Source organism: Melanerpes formicivorus, unplaced genomic scaffold (assembly GCF_026170545.1).
Source record: "Melanerpes formicivorus ecotype bairdi unplaced genomic scaffold, bMelFor1.0.p_v2 SCAF_126, whole genome shotgun sequence".
Taxonomy (NCBI): Eukaryota; Metazoa; Chordata; class Aves; order Piciformes; family Picidae; genus Melanerpes; species Melanerpes formicivorus.
Window position 1 is genome coordinate 439561 of NW_027142478.1, and position 15017 is coordinate 454577.

The 15017-nt window shown below is 51.8% G+C and overlaps 2 protein-coding genes across 2 annotated transcripts in view; one reads left to right on the top strand and one right to left on the bottom strand.

Annotated features, from left to right (window-relative positions):
• LOC137456512 (zinc finger protein 850-like) overlaps nt 1–15017 on the top strand; it is a 231161-nt gene that overhangs the window by 69590 nt on the left and 146554 nt on the right.
• On the bottom strand, nt 7450–8214 carry LOC137456493 (olfactory receptor 14J1-like). Its single transcript, XM_068167957.1, has one exon. The coding sequence runs from the start codon at nt 8212–8214 to the stop codon at nt 7450–7452; it is 765 nt and encodes a 254-aa protein (XP_068024058.1).

Here is a 15017-nt window from a genome sequence, read left to right on the forward strand (position 1 = left end):
AAGTGCCAATGGATCACACTTCACAGTGAGCACAGTGCAAGACTGAGTGCAAGGAGAATGAATTAAAGGAGTGTTCCCTACCCCATATTATCCTCAGGCTAATGGTGTAGCTGAACAGACCAATGGTCTTATTACAAGACATGCTGATAGCTCAAGACACAGATGGAACACACATTTGGCAGAAGCAGTTTTTACTGTCAGCAGCTGATGAGGAATATATGGAAGCCCCAAAAATCAATCATTTAGTCCCATGGAACTAGTGATGGCTACTGCCCACGGACCTGATGGACAAAGGAGTGAATCCCTACCACAGATATAGATAGCCCAACCTGTACTAGTGAAGCTACTGTCCATTGGCATTGTGCCCATGATATTGGCAAAACCCAGAGGCTTCTATGCCTGGGAAGCCTTGGATGGGATTGGGATTGGGCAGGGACAGCAATGGGGAGGCTGGGGAGGGTGAGGAGCAAAGTTGTCCATTCAATGTCAGACCTGAAGGACAGATTTCCCTGCAGGTGCAGATGTCCTGGTGAGACAGCCTGGGTCAGTGTCACTTGGTGAATTATCATCTCTGCTCTGAACTGAAAGCTAACAGAATATTCTACTTTGATATGAAATAAATAATAAAGGAGCTTTGTGAGGAGCACTTTGAAATCCTGAAGAAAACCACAAAGACACAAATAGCTCTTAGGGCACTTGGGGATCATTGCCTGAGCCTCACACACTGAGAGGAGACTGAAGGAATCTGCTCAAGAAGTCAGAAGAAAAACAAAGAGTGCCTTGAAGTATTAATTGGCCTCACTGAGGGCCATTAGCAACAAAGCCTCCCAGGGGTGGTTAGAGAAGCTCAATGAAGGTCATGATTGAAGGCAGACAAAGGCAAAGTGCAGCTGAACAAACCCTGGCCTTAGTTTCTGAAAGAGAAAGGCCGAGCTCTGACCCTCAGGCCTTGGAAACGCAGATCCTGAGAGCCTCCAACTAAAACTTCCTCTCAGCAGCCATGGGGGCAGAAGCTGCTGCCAGAAGGAACAGGATCAAGACCTTGTCCCTGTTGAGCCTTTCAGCCCCGCCAGAGCCCTTGGCCATCCCTCCTGCAGGCTGTGCTACACTGTCCCATGCCTGCAGCTCTTTCCCTTCAGGGCTGTTGACATCCATCTGGCTTCCCCAGCCAGCTCTCCCCCTCACATTTCCACACCTTCACTCAGGCCTCTTCACTCTTGCTCCTGTTCCTTGACACACAAAGGCAGACATGGGCTGTCCAGACTCCTTCTGGATCACCTCTTGCACCACAGCACTATAGACGACGGAGATTGGAATCAATACGGCTGACCAATATGATCGAGTATTGCTCCTTTATCGTTCCAGTGTTGCAGACCTGTGGTGCAGGCCTGTGGTGCAAGTATAGCACAGTAAAGTGTAGAAGAAGAAGAGACAGGAAAGGCAGAAGTGCGTAGCAAGGGAACTGCTACAGCTTATATAAACTCGGAGTGCCCTGTTGGCATGGCTTCATTGGTTCCCTCTGAGTGACCACACATTGCACTATTACAGATTATTGATCCAACTACTAATGACACGCAAGGTTTGTTGATGCAGGTGCATGTCCTGTTGTTCCAAGATAACTTTCCATGTTTTTAGCTACCAGTGCCTTGTTTTAGTTACATGCTGCAGGCACAGCTCTGTTTTGCTACACTACTAGCTGGCTCTGCATTTATGCTGAGCATGGCCTACCACCATGTCAGGCTCTAGGCCTGCACTGCCAGATTGCTCACACTGCTCGTCGCTGGCATTGCCACACAGGGGTCTGTGCCACTTTGACCTTTGTTCCCCTCATGAAAAGAGGGGGAACTTGTCCACGTGCTGGGAGAGGTTTCAATATCTGGGCATAATTCTGGGCATAATGTGCCTTCACCACATAAGGGTATGGAGTGAGGGGGAGATCATCCTGTTTTCAGCCTTGATGGAGTTAATTTTCTTCACAGCAGCTCCTCTGGTGCTGTGGTTTGGATTTGTGACCAAGCCAGTGCTGAGAGCAGACTCTGTCCTCACTGCATGGATCAGTTGGGCAGACATCAGTGGCAACTCTGTGTACGATGTACACCACTTGCCCATTCCTCTCTTCCTCCTCCTTGCAGTAAGGACACTCACTATGGTCCAAGCACAAGCTCCTGGAGACCAGGTGCTGCTTGAATCCACTGGAAGTGCTGAAACACCACAGAACAAGGCAGGCTAAGCTCTCTCTTGTTTTTCATGGAAATCAAAGGTACAGCAAACCTGACTGGGGTGGGGCAGCTCTCCTCAGGTGGCTCAACTGCAATCCATGGCAGAAGAGCAAATGCAAACTGGATGCAGGGAGTCAGTGGATCTATTCACCAGGAACCAAATGAAATGAGAATCTTCTATACCCATTCTACCAACCCAGAGCACAAAGATTGTAACACAACAGCCCAACTAAATTCAGGCTGTTGGTGTAACATCACCATGACCAAACCCATAATTGGGTTTTGTATTTGGGGTTCCATGGACAGTCCTAAAAATAATCCCCATGCACCCCACAGGACACTGTGCACACAGACCATATACATGGATCCTGATATAGGCTGGGCAGGAACTTGCTTGAGAGCAGCCATGAAGAAAAGGCCTTGGGGGAGCTGGTGGATGAGAAGCTCAACAGGAGCCAGCAGTGAGCACTTGCAGCCCAGAGCGACAAAAAGAGCCTGGGCTGTAGCCTGTAGGTCCATGTTGATCAATGACTTAGTTTGCAATAGAACCAATCAATGGGAACCCAAAAAGGGAGTGGTAATGAAATATAGAGATGGCCTTCATGTCTGTGTGAGGCTCTGGAGGTGATGAGATGTGCAACCAAACCATATGAGAAAGGATGGGAGTGAAAAAGAACCAAGTGCTGCATCCTTGAGGAAGATGGGAAAGGCAAGTGGAGAGAAGAGCCTCTGTACAAATCAAGATGCAACTGGGAGCTGAGTGGGGATAGGCTGTGGGAAAGGGGAATTGCAACATTCACCTAGGCCTGAAGAAGGAGCCACAGGCTCTGCAGGTCTGGGTCCCTTGGCTGCCCTTTCAGCCCTGGTCCTGCTCTCAACTGACCCTGGAGGCGTTCAAGGGGAGATTGGACATGGCACTTGGTGCCATGGTCTAGGCATGGGGTCTGTGTTGATAGGTTGGACTCGATGATCCTCGAGATCCTTTCCAACCTAAGTGATACTGTGATACTGTGATACTGTGATCTCAGCTCATGGTGCTGAAGAAAGCTGGGCCTGCACCGCAATATTTGTCACAGTTCTGGAACACCACCACAGCAATCAGTTCAGTTTCTGTCTGTGTGATGTCTCTGTAATCATTGGCTGTGATTGGAAATTCTCTGTGCCAATAACTCCTCACCAGGATGTGTCTTTGCTCACATGTTGTGTGGTTAGCTACAACCTACACCCATTGGAAAGAATTTCACTGCAATCCAACAACTCCTCCAGCACCCTGATTTCATCAGCCTGTTACAACAACCAGGAGAAGCAGGACAAAAGACTCTGCCCAGAGTCCACCATGACACTGAAGAAATCCATTGAGTGCTAAAAGTAACCAAGAGGAGTGGAGAGCACTGGTGGTGGGAAGTGCTGTTTGGATGGTGTCCAGCAGCAGCTGGGACACTGCCCCTGATGTCACAGCCACTGTGATTTTCCTGCCTGCTCTGCTCTCTGCTTGCTCTTCCACATTGGTTTGTAGTTAGAGTTAGGAGGATGGCCAAGCAAGTCACACTGCTGCAGACATTTCCCATCACCAGTGTTTCCTGTGTGCTTTGTGTCACTGAATGACATTGCAGAAGACTTTGGAGGCTAAGGAACCACCAAATTTCCTTCCCATTCTGATTGGATGATGACATTCTCTGTTGAGAGGCAGAGAGACAAGAGGCAACCACACAGCCACTCTGGCTGAGAGAAATGCACTCAAGCCACAGAGTAGATTGTGGGGGCACAGTGCCCCTGTCACTGGGAACCTCCTCAAGACCTGATGTGATTCCCCCTCCCCCCTTTCCTAGGCCATGAGCTAGCCCAGGGTAAGCCAGGTATGGATCAGGACAGAGAGAAGTAGAGCCCTGAGAGGTGTCCTTGGTGTGCTGCACCCTCCTGCAAGTGCAGATGTCCTGGTGAGACAGCCTGGGTCAGTGTCACTTGGTGAATTATCATCTCTGCTTGAAACTGAAAGCTAACAGAATATTCTACCTTTGATATGAAATAAGTAATAAAGGAGCTTTGTGAGCTGCAGTTTGAAACCTTGAAGAAGACTACAAAGTCACAAATAGCTCTTAGGGCACTTGGGGATCATTGCCTGAGCCTCACACACTGAGAGGAGACTGAAGGAATCTGCTCAAGAATTAGAAGCATAACAAAAATTCCTTCAAGTATTAATTGGCCTCACTGAGGGCCATTAGCAACAAAGCCTCCCAGGGGTGGTTACAGAAGCTCAATGGAGGCCATGATTGAAGGCAGAGAAAGGCAAAGTGTAGCTGAACAAACCCTGGCCTTGGTTTAGGAATGACAAAGGCCAAGCTCTGACCCTCAGGCCTTGGAAAGGCAGATCCTGAGAGACTCCAACTAAAACTTCATCTCAGCAGCCATGGGGGCAGAAGCTGCTGCCAGAAGGAACAGGATCAAGACCTTGTTCCTGTTGAGACTTTCAGCCCTGCCAGAGCCCTTGGCCATCCCTCCTGCAGGCTGTGTTACACTGTCCCATGCCTGCAGCTCTTTCCCTTCAGGCTGTTGACATCCATCTGGCTTCCCCAGCCAGCTCTCCCCCTGACATTTCCACACCTTCACTCAGGCCTCTCCACTCTTCCTGCCTGTTCCTTGACACACAAAGGATTTCCAGATTCCTTCTGGGTCACCTCTTGCACCATAGCTCTTCCCTCAGTGACATTGTTTTGTCCTGGTCTCCAGTCTGAACCTTTAAGTTGCACTTTCTGAAGGCTTCCTTCTCTGTCCACAACCAAGAAAAGCTCCATCAGCTGACACCCGCCTTCAAGCAGGTGCACATCACCCCTGAGCCTTCACTTCACCAGGCTAAAGAAGCTCAGCAGCTTCAGGTTCTAGATAGAGACTCCAAACTCCATCCAGGCAGATCTCCTATAGAGCTTCTCCAGTACCTCTCCATTCCTCCAGACTAAGGAACTCCCCAGCCAGACACCAATATTGCAGATGTGGTCACAGCAGTGCTGAGTGCATGGGGAGGACAATGTCTGTGTCTGGGTGGCCACACTCCTCCTACCACAGCCCAGCTGCACTTGGCCTTCTTCGCTCTGCTCACGCTCTGCTCCATCCCAGGCCATTGGCAATGGTCCCTGCCAGAGTCCTCTCTGCCTGGGCACAGAGCAGAACCTCCAGCTGCAAAGCAACAATCAAGGCACCTCCCTGCTGCAGCCTCTCAGTTTAGCAGTCCCCAGCCCAGCCCTGGGCCTGCTGCTGGCCAATGATACACAAGGGTTGGATTTTACAGTGACCTCACATTCACCTCCTGGCCATGTGCCTCCTCCTGTCCTAGTTGCTCCTCAGCCATCCCTGATGTCCCAATGCTGGCCCAAGGCCTCAGCCTGCTTCTGGCCTGGCAGCTGAGCAGGCACAAGAAACCTCTGCAGGGCCTTCCAAGGCAGGTCCCTGCTGCTGCCTTTCAGCTTCTCCAGCAGCCAAAGCCAAGTCCTGTCCCTGCTGCTGTCCCCTCAGTCACTCAGGTGGCAGGGAGGTGACAACCCAGCTCCAAGGCTCTTCCTGCAGGGGCAACCAGGTGCTCAGAAACAGGGAGTCACACAAGTCCCTTGCCCAACACATGCCTTCTGCTGGCCTGCTGGGGTCTCTGGCAGCTGGGAGGCCAAAAGCACAGAGCCCAGCCAGGAGCCAGGGGCTGCCCTCTCAGCTGCTGCAGCAAGAATTGACCTCCCAGTCCCTTTCCTGCCCTCTTCCTGCTGCTGCCCTATCAGCTGCTGAGCCAGCAGTGACCTCCCAGCCCCTTCCCAGCCTTGTGGCTGCTGCTGTGCAGGAGATCCTGAGGCACAGCTGAGCTGCCCACGGTATTGTTACCCATCTGCTCCTGGTGTTTGTGAGCTGCTCAGCCACAGACCACCTCCTGCTCATGAGGCTGCTCTGAGAGCTCCCAGCCCCTGCCCTGTGCCAGGGGCCAAGCAGAATCCCTCAAGAGTGGGAGGGGATGCAGGTGAGGAGTCAGAGCAGAGGATGGAGGACTGGGGCTGAGGTGTCAATATTGGGGCTGAGGGCTCAGATCTGTCCTTCAAGTCTGTGGCTCAGGCCAAGGCTGAGGAGAGGCTTTGGTGTCCTGCTGAGGGTGCTACATAGGACTGAGGGGAGAACCAGCTCTGAGTTGCACAGCTTGGGCTAGGGATCTGTTGAGGGTTGGGGAAAAGGGCAAGGCCTCAATGCCAAGGGTAATGGCCTGGACCAGGGTGAACAATGATTACAAAGTCAGGGTCAGGGGTAGGTGTGGGAGAGCTGAGGTGGGAGGGGTGAGTTGAGGGATGAGTTCACTGCCTGTGGGTTAGAGCACAGGACTGGTTTCAGGGGAGGAGCAGGGTTGGTGGGGACTGATTAGAGTGTGAGGGGTCCAGGCTGTACTGGGAGGCAATCAGAGGATGGAGTTTTTATTGGGACAAGGCCTAATGTGTATTTGGAAGGATTAAAGGGATCTTGTTTGGAATGGGGACAGGGCCCAGACTGTACTGGGAGGGCATGAGGGTGTGCAGTTTATACTGAGATGGATGCATTCAGTGCTGGGAAGGGAGCCAGGGGATGCATTCTGTGCTGGGATAGGACCCAGACTATAGAGGAAGAAGATAATATGAGATAGTCTATACTGGGATGAGACACATCTGTACTTGGAAGGATTAAAGGACCAATATTTGGACTGAGTGTATACTGGAGGGGGTCAGGGTGTCCAGTCTGGACTCTGAGTAGGTGCAGTCTGTAATGGGAGGAGGTTGGATTAGGAGTGCACAAGGAGACCGCCAGTTCTGATGGCAGTGCTTCTCTGGAGCCCAGCTATGTCCCAGAAGCTGCCCTGGAATATCCCTGCCTGCAGTCCCAGCACTGCTCTGGGGCTCCATGTCACTGCTGCTGTGCTGGGACTCTGCCCCTCCTCTGCACACAGGCACTCCTCTGCAGATCCACAGAACTCAAGGAATGAACTCAAAGGAACAACTCCCTGCAGAGTCCTTTATTGTGTTGAACACACAGGGAGCACAGCTCCTGATGTCTGCAGCCTCTGGGTCACACCAGACAGGACAACACTAAATCAGAATTGGTCTGAAGAAAGACATCTGTGTGGCAACAACATTCTCCCAAGGGGAACACCACCAGCAGCAGCCAAAACTCGAGAAGCTAGGCTGGGCCTGTACAGTGTGACATCAGAACTGCTCTGCAGGAGAAGACAAAGAGTTTATTGCTTCTGAAAACACTCAGTGATCAGTTTGCTCAGGGCAGCCTTGAGCTCTTGGTTCCTCAGGCTGTAGATGAGAGGGTTGACTGCTGGAGGCACCACTGAGTACAGAACTGACAGTACCACATCCAGTGATGGGGAGGAGATGGAGAAGGGCTTCAGGTTTGCAAAGATGCCAGTGCTGACACACAGGGAGACCACAGCCAGGTGAGGGAGGCAGGTGGCAAAGGCTTTGTGGCGTCCCTGCTGAGAGGGGATCCTCAGCACTGCCCTGAAGATCTGCACATAGGACACCACAATGAACACAAAACAGACAAATGATAAACAGACACTGGCCACGAGGAGCCAAAGTTCCCTGAGGTAGGATGTGGAGCAGGAGAGCTTGAGGATCTGGGGCACTTCACAGAATAACTGTTCCAGAGAATTGCCCTGGCAGAGGGGCAGGGAGAATATATTGGTTGTGTGCAGCAGAGAATAGAGAAAGCCACAGCCCCAAGCAGCTGCTGCCAGGTGGAGACAAACTCTGCTGCCCAGGAGGGTCTCATAGTGCAGGGGTCTGCAGATGGCAACATAGCGATCGTAGGACATGGTGGTGAGGAGAGAAAACTCTGCAGCAATTAGGAATATGAAAAAGAAGACCTGAAGAACACACCCTGCATAGGAGATGTCCCTGGTGTCCCTCAAGGAATTGTCCATGGATTTGGGGACTGTGGTGGAGATGGCACCCAGGTCAAGGAGGGCAAGGTTGAGGAGGAAGAAGTACATGGGGGTGTGGAGGTGGTGGTCCCAGGCTATGGTGGTGATGATGAGGCCATTGCCCAGCAGGGCAGCCAGGTAGATGGCCAGGAAGAGGCAGAAGTGCAGGAGTTGCAGCTGCCTTGTGCCTGGGAATGGCAGGAGGAGGAAGTGGGTGATGGAGCTGCTGTTGGCCATCTGCTGCCTGTGGCCATGGAGACCTGTCCAAGGAGGGAAAGGCAGTGACAAGTTAGGACACAATTCTCTCAGCCTCATAGTAACCTCCCTCCCTGAGCTGCATGAGGAATGGATCAGCTCAGTCCCATCACTACCAACCCATGGCAGAGTTCATCACAGCTTCAAATGCAGCAGGGACCCAGAGTTGCCATGAAGATTCCTGTGGTGTCAGAACAGAAATTGAACAAAAGCCCAGTCCCGGAGAACAAGAGTCCCATTGTGGTAGTTTGAAATTTTCCGCCAGCATTAGCTTTGCCAGAGCAGCTCAGTTAGAAGCAAATGAAGCTGCATGGACAAGCAAGAGCTACACTCTACAATGGAATGCAATGAACAGGTACAGAACATACAGGAGTGACAATATTAAGCAGGAATATGCAATTGACCAAATGACACAACCCCGCCCTGGTCAGAGACCAGGGAAGCTGTTCCACTGCCCCAACCCCTACTCCCCTATTCAAAGAGAGAAAGGAGGAGTGGAGGGAGAAAAAAAGCAATGGGTTGGAGTTAGCCAAGGGCAGCCAAAGCAGGAAATCTCTCCAGAGAGAAGCAAAACAGCTGAGATCAGAAGAGAAGAGAGAGAATTGTTATGGTACAGCTCCTCTGGTTCCAGATATTCATCCAATCAATTTGTTTAGAATAATCTTTTCTTTTCCTTTTCACACCCAAGAGTGATCTATTTATTTTGTTTCTATTTTTCTGCTCAAAATCTGTAACTAAATTTTAAAGGCATAGCCTAAAACCACCACACCCATGGAGAGGTGGAGAAACAGGGAGCAGGCCTGCAGTGCTGCAGAGACAGTGAAGGGAAGACTGGAAGGCAGAGGGGCTGGGGGTGGAGCCTTCTTACCCAGCTCTGCTCACTGCTGCTGACATGATGGAACTGAAGATCTTTGGTCCTCCTTCTGTGTGCACACTCCAGGAGCCTTCAGCTGAGCGTCCACTGCTGAGATGGAGATGCCTCCAGGAGCTACAGCTGCAGTGTCCTGAACCCACAGCCTCACCATGTCTGTGACTGCGGTGAGTTCTCCTCCAGTGAGCTCTCAGCATCCTCCCAGTCCTGGCCACCTCGAAGCTGTTGCTGCCTTCGTCATCTCCCTGAGATCCTCTGGCAGTGTCCTCAGCCCTGCTGTGCTGTGCAGAGGAGCTGCTCCTGGTCAGAGCTGTCTCCTGAAGTGCTGCCTGATTGCCAGCAGCAACCTCCGACCCAGGAGCCTGGCATGGCTCAGCAGCTCAGGACCAGCCCAGCACATTTATAGGAGCCCTCTGGTGGCTTTGGTGCTGAGTCCATGAACCTCAGAGACTGAGAAGATGATGAAACCTCTCCAGAAGTCAAAGTCAGAGTCAAACTCTGCAGTTTCTTCTACTCTTAATGGGCCCCAGGGAAGCATACTGGGAAAGAGTCCCCAGGGTCTGGTTAGAGCAGGAGAGAGTGGATGCAAGGGAAGCATCAATGGAGGCATTGAAGCATCTCCAGGCTGTGGTGAGAGCAGAGAACTGAGGCAGTGCTGACAGGTCAGGACAAGCAGCTCAAGGTGGCTCTGCTGCTGAGGAAACCTGGAGGGGTTTCATTGATGCAAAGGGCCAAGCCCTGACCCCCAGCCCCTGGCAAGGCAGATCCTGTCCCTCACCTGTGGCTCAGGCTTCTGCTGGGGGAAGTGGGGAGTGAGGATGGGCAGTGACCAGGGTGGGACCTTGTCAGGTTTTGCTGTGGTTTCCTGCTGAAAAGTATTGAAATGTAACTTTAAAAGTACTTTTTATCAGATGCTTTGTGCAATAAAAACCTCTCCAATTATCTGCAGAAACCTTGGCAATAATTAGAGGTTCAGCAGTATTTAATGAGCCCCATGGAGTATTTGGGGCTGATTACATCATCCTTAGGTACTGCCAGGAGACTCTGCCAAGGTACTGCCAAGAAGCCTCTCAAGAAGTCCAAGTCAGAAGCAAACTCCAAAGTACCTTGAAGCACTGATTGGCCTCACTGAGGCTTGTTACTGACAAAGGCTCCCCAGGGACTCCTTAGAGCAGCTTGTTAGAGGCCAGGATTGCAGGGAGACAAAGGCAAAGTACGGGGCAGAAAAGTATGCCTTTGTCCTAGGAAGCATAAAGCCAAACCCTGACCACTGCCCTTGGACTAGAAGAACCTCAAAGCCTCAATGCCAAGTTTCTCGTCACAGGCCTTGGTGGCAGAGGCAACTGCCAGAGCCATGGGGAAAAAGACCTTGGTCCTGTTGGGCCTCTCAGCCTTGCCAGAGCCCTTGGCCATCCTTACTGCAGCCTCTCCTATACTGTCCCATGCCTGCAGCTCTTTCCTTTCTGGCTGCTGACACCAATCTTGCTTCCCCAGCCAGCTCTCCCCCTGCCATTTCCACCCCTTCCCTGAGCTGTCTGTGCTCTCCCTGCCATTTCCTGACCCCTCTGGATGGCCTCATGCATAGCAGCTCTGCCCTTGGAGGGACATTTCTTTGGTCTCATCTCCACTCTGAATCTTCCAAGATGCAGTGTGTAGCGGTTTTGTTCTCTCCCCACTCCCCAGAAGAGCTCCATCCTCTCTGAAACCACCCTTCAGTGATGTGCACCCTGCTATGGCAGTGCCCTGAGCCTCCATTCCGCAGGCTGAAGCAACCCAGGTCCCTCAGCCTCCCCACAGAGATGTCAGCTCCCATCCTGGCAAATCTCCTCTGCAGTCCCTGCAGTTCCTCTCCATTCCTTCAGACTGGACATTCCCACACCCAGTCACCAAGCATCCAGATGTGGCCACAGCAGCGCTGAGTCCTCGGGGAGGACTACTCCAGTGTCTGGGTGGCCACACTCCTCCTGCCATAGTCCAGCTGCAGTTGGCCTTCTTCACTGTGTGCAGCGTTTGTCCATCCCAGATATTTTGAATGGCTCCTCTCAAACCCTGTAGTGCCTTTCTGACTGGGAATGGGACACACCAGAACATCCAGCTCCAAACAACAGGCAGACAGTTTGTAGTGGGATGGGGCCCAATCTGTCATGAAGTAGGAAAGGGTATATAGGTGGTACTGGGAGGAGTCCCAGAGAAGTGGTTAGAAGGCTTCAGGTGGTGTAGCCTTTGCTGGGTCTGGACACAATCTGTCCTGGGAAGGAGTCCTGTTATGGTTGTTATTAATATTTAATAATTGGCCACACCAGGGGAAGTTTAGGCTCAGGATGAGGAGAAAGTTCTTCCCAAAAAGAGGAACTGACCAATGCAATGTGCTGCCCAGGGAGGTGGTGGAGTCACCGTCCATGGAGGTGTTCAAAACAAGATTGGATGTGGCACTTGGAGCCATGGATTAGGTGTCAGGGGGTGTTTGGTGGTAGGTTGGACTTGATGATCTCTGAGATCTTTTCCAACCTGGGTGATTCTGTGTTTCTGGGATTAGAAGGTGAAGGTAAAAGTCTGAACACAGCTGGTGAACAAACCAATGTCTTGTGACCAATGTCTTGTGGAATGAGAAACTCAAGAGTCTCCCAATAGCAACAGAAAGAAGGGAAAAGAACCTCAGGAAAGTCTTGCTCAGTATTGCTCTATGAACTGCAGACAGTCTAACGCCTGGTCCTTGAAATGGGAGCTTAGGAGAAGACAGAGGCTTAGGGCCTGCTCTTGAAGGTGACATTTGCCCCAGCTCTTCCCAGAGAGGTCCTTGCTGTCCCCTGTTCTGCTCCCTCAAGCAGACCAGCACTCACACATGCCCTGCACTCTAACAGCCATGCAAACAAAGGGGAACAAGCTCAGGGTTATTGCTCCAACCAACTTGAGTCTGAAGCCCAAGGCAGGAATCCACAACCATAGCCAGGCCCAGAGCTCTGAGAAGCCCCAGGTGGTGTCTTCCTTTTGCACTTCATGCAGAGTCTGCTTGATTCCCATATCTCACTGATCATAGAATGGGCTGGGTTGGAAGGGAGCTCCAAAGGTTATCTTGTCTAACTTTCCCAGTGACATCTTCAACTAGATCAGGTTGCCCAGAGCCCTGTCAAGCCTCACCTTGAAGATCTCCAGGGATGGGACCACAACTACCTCCCTGGACAACCTGTTGCAGTGTTCCACTACCCTCATGGTGCAGAACTTGTGCTGGCTCCTCCTTCCTGCACAATCCTGCTTTGTTCCCATCTCTCACCCATGTCTATGGATGTCCTTCCTCTCTGATCCATGGAAACACAACAACTTGTGTTCAGTGCTGTGCCCACTCCTCCTTCTGAGGCAAAGGCCATGCCTGGAGCCATTCCCTCCTGAGCAGCTATTTCTGCAACCTGTTTCTCTCCTCCCTGGGAAGCTGATCCTGTACCTGCAGTTCTATTCCAGAGGACTGGGAGAGCAGAGATCTTCACCATGGCCTTTTCTGCTTCACTTTCTCCTGAGCAAGGCAGAAAGCATCAGGCAAAGCTATGCCAAGCAGAGGCCCTTTCCTTTGCAGCATTGTTTCATTTGTGCCATTTCACATCTCCTTGGACCCAACTTGGAGTCTCTCACTGATCAGCCACAGTTGTATTTGGGAGCACTGCCCCAGGGGCACAGATTCCTGACCAGCTGAGGGGTAATCTTTTCCTGCGTTTCCTGCCACATCTCCAATACTTTCCCTTTCCTCCTGGTGCTGCCCACCCTGTGTGTTTGTTCCTTATTATGGGATGGCAACAGCCTGGATGGGTGCACACCCTGAGTGTTTTTCCCACAGGGGTTCCTTGACTTCAGGCAGCCAATGTTTGCTAATCAGTTAGGTTGCATCTCTGGACACATTTGGAATATCTTTTGCTTGGATCAGGAGTCTCTTCCATCCCCATCCTGTGCTTCTAATTCTGGATTATCCTTAAGGGAAGTGTTCATCCACAAGCTCAACAGGAGCCACCAGTGTGCACTTGCAGCCCAGAGAGCCAATTGTATCCTGGGCTGCATCAAGAGAAAGGTGGCCAGCAGGGCCAGGGAGGTGATTCTCCCACTCTGCTCCATCCTGGTGAGACCCCACCTGGAGCTCTGTGTCCAGTTCTGGAGCATCTATTACAAGAAGGATCTGGAGGTGCAGGAAGGTCTCCAGAGAAGGGCCACCAGGGTAGGCAGAGGGCTGGAGCTGCTCTGCTATGAGGACAGACTGAGGGAGTTGGGGCTGTTCAGTCTAGAGAAGAGAAGGCTCCAAGGAGTCCTTCTTGTGGCCTTCCAGTATCTGAAGGAGGTTACAAGAAAGCTGGGGAGGGACTTTTTAAGGTGTTGGATAGGGATAGGACTGGGGAGAATGGAGCAAAACTAGAAGTGGGGAGATTCAGATTGGATGTTAGGAAGAAATTCTTCCCCATGAGGGTGGAGAGACTCTGGAACAGGTTGCCCAGGGAGGTGGTGGAAGTCTCATCCCTGGAGGCTTTGAAGGCCAGGCTGGATATTGCTGTGAGAAACCTGCTCTGGTGTGAGGTGTCCCTGCCCATGGCAGGGGGGTTGGAGCTGGATGATCCTTGAGGTCCCTTCCAACCCTGACAATTCTGTGATTCTCAGTATGTCCAAGAGGTATTGTCAGGTATTGGAATTCCAGTGAATGCCCTCCCCCCTCCAGCCCTTCCTTAAGGTTCTCAGGGCACCCCCAGCAGTTGCTCTCATCAGCTCTCTGTGTTGTGTTCTGTATCAATCCAGAATGGACATTTGCTACCAAGGGCTTTCTTTCTAGATTCAGGTGATGAGATTTTCAGTTCCCTTTCTCCTTCTCTTCAGTCTGGTGTTCCGGCTCCGGCACTAGTGCCTGCTGGGACAGGATCCATGTGATTAAGAGGAACCCACTGGCAATTTCTGGGGAGCCTCAGATTCACTGGAGGTGATCTGCACCATGCAATGTCCAGAGCAATGTGAACCCTACAGCACTCAAGGGAACAAATAGTTAGAGAGCAGCCCCATAGAGGACCTGGGAGTTCTGGTGGACAGCAAGTTCTGCATGGGACAGCAATGTGCCCTGGTGGCCAAGAAGGCCAATGGGATCCTGGGATGCATTTGGAAGAGTGTGGCCAGCAGATCCAAGGAGGTTCTCCTCTCCCTCTACTCTGCCCTCGGGAGGCCCCACCTGGAATATGACATCCAGTTCTGGGCTCAAAAGGGACAGGGATCTGCTGCAGAGGCTGTGAGGATGCTCAAGGGACTGGAGTACTGCCTGATGAGGAGAGGATGAGAGTCCAGGGGCTGTTTAGTCTGTAGAAGAGAAGTCTGAGATGGTATCTGATCAATGCCTATCAATATGTGAGAGCTGGGGGTGAGGAAGCAAGAGGCAGGGACAGCCTCTGCTCACTTGAGTCCTACAGTACAAGGAGAGTACAAGGGAGAGTACAAGGAGCAATGGATGGAAACTGCAGCACAGGAAGTTCCACTTCAACAGGTGTGGTGTGTTCACTATCATAGTATCATTCAGGGTTGGAAGGGACCACAAGGAGCATCTAGTTCCAACCCGCCTGCCATGGGCAGGGACACCCCACACTGGATCAGGCTGGCCTGAGCCTCATCCAGCCTGGTCTTAAACACCTCCAGGGACAGGGCCTCAACCACCTCCCTGGACAACCCATTCCAGGGTTTCACCACTCTCATGGTGAAGAACCTCCTCCTCGCATCTAGCCTGAATCTCCCCACC

What these genes read in the sequence shown, in the direction of transcription:
- LOC137456493 (XM_068167957.1), bottom strand. Translation starts at nt 8,214, where the DNA reads ATGTACTTCTTCCTCCTCAACCTTGCCCTCCTTGACCTGGGTGCCATC.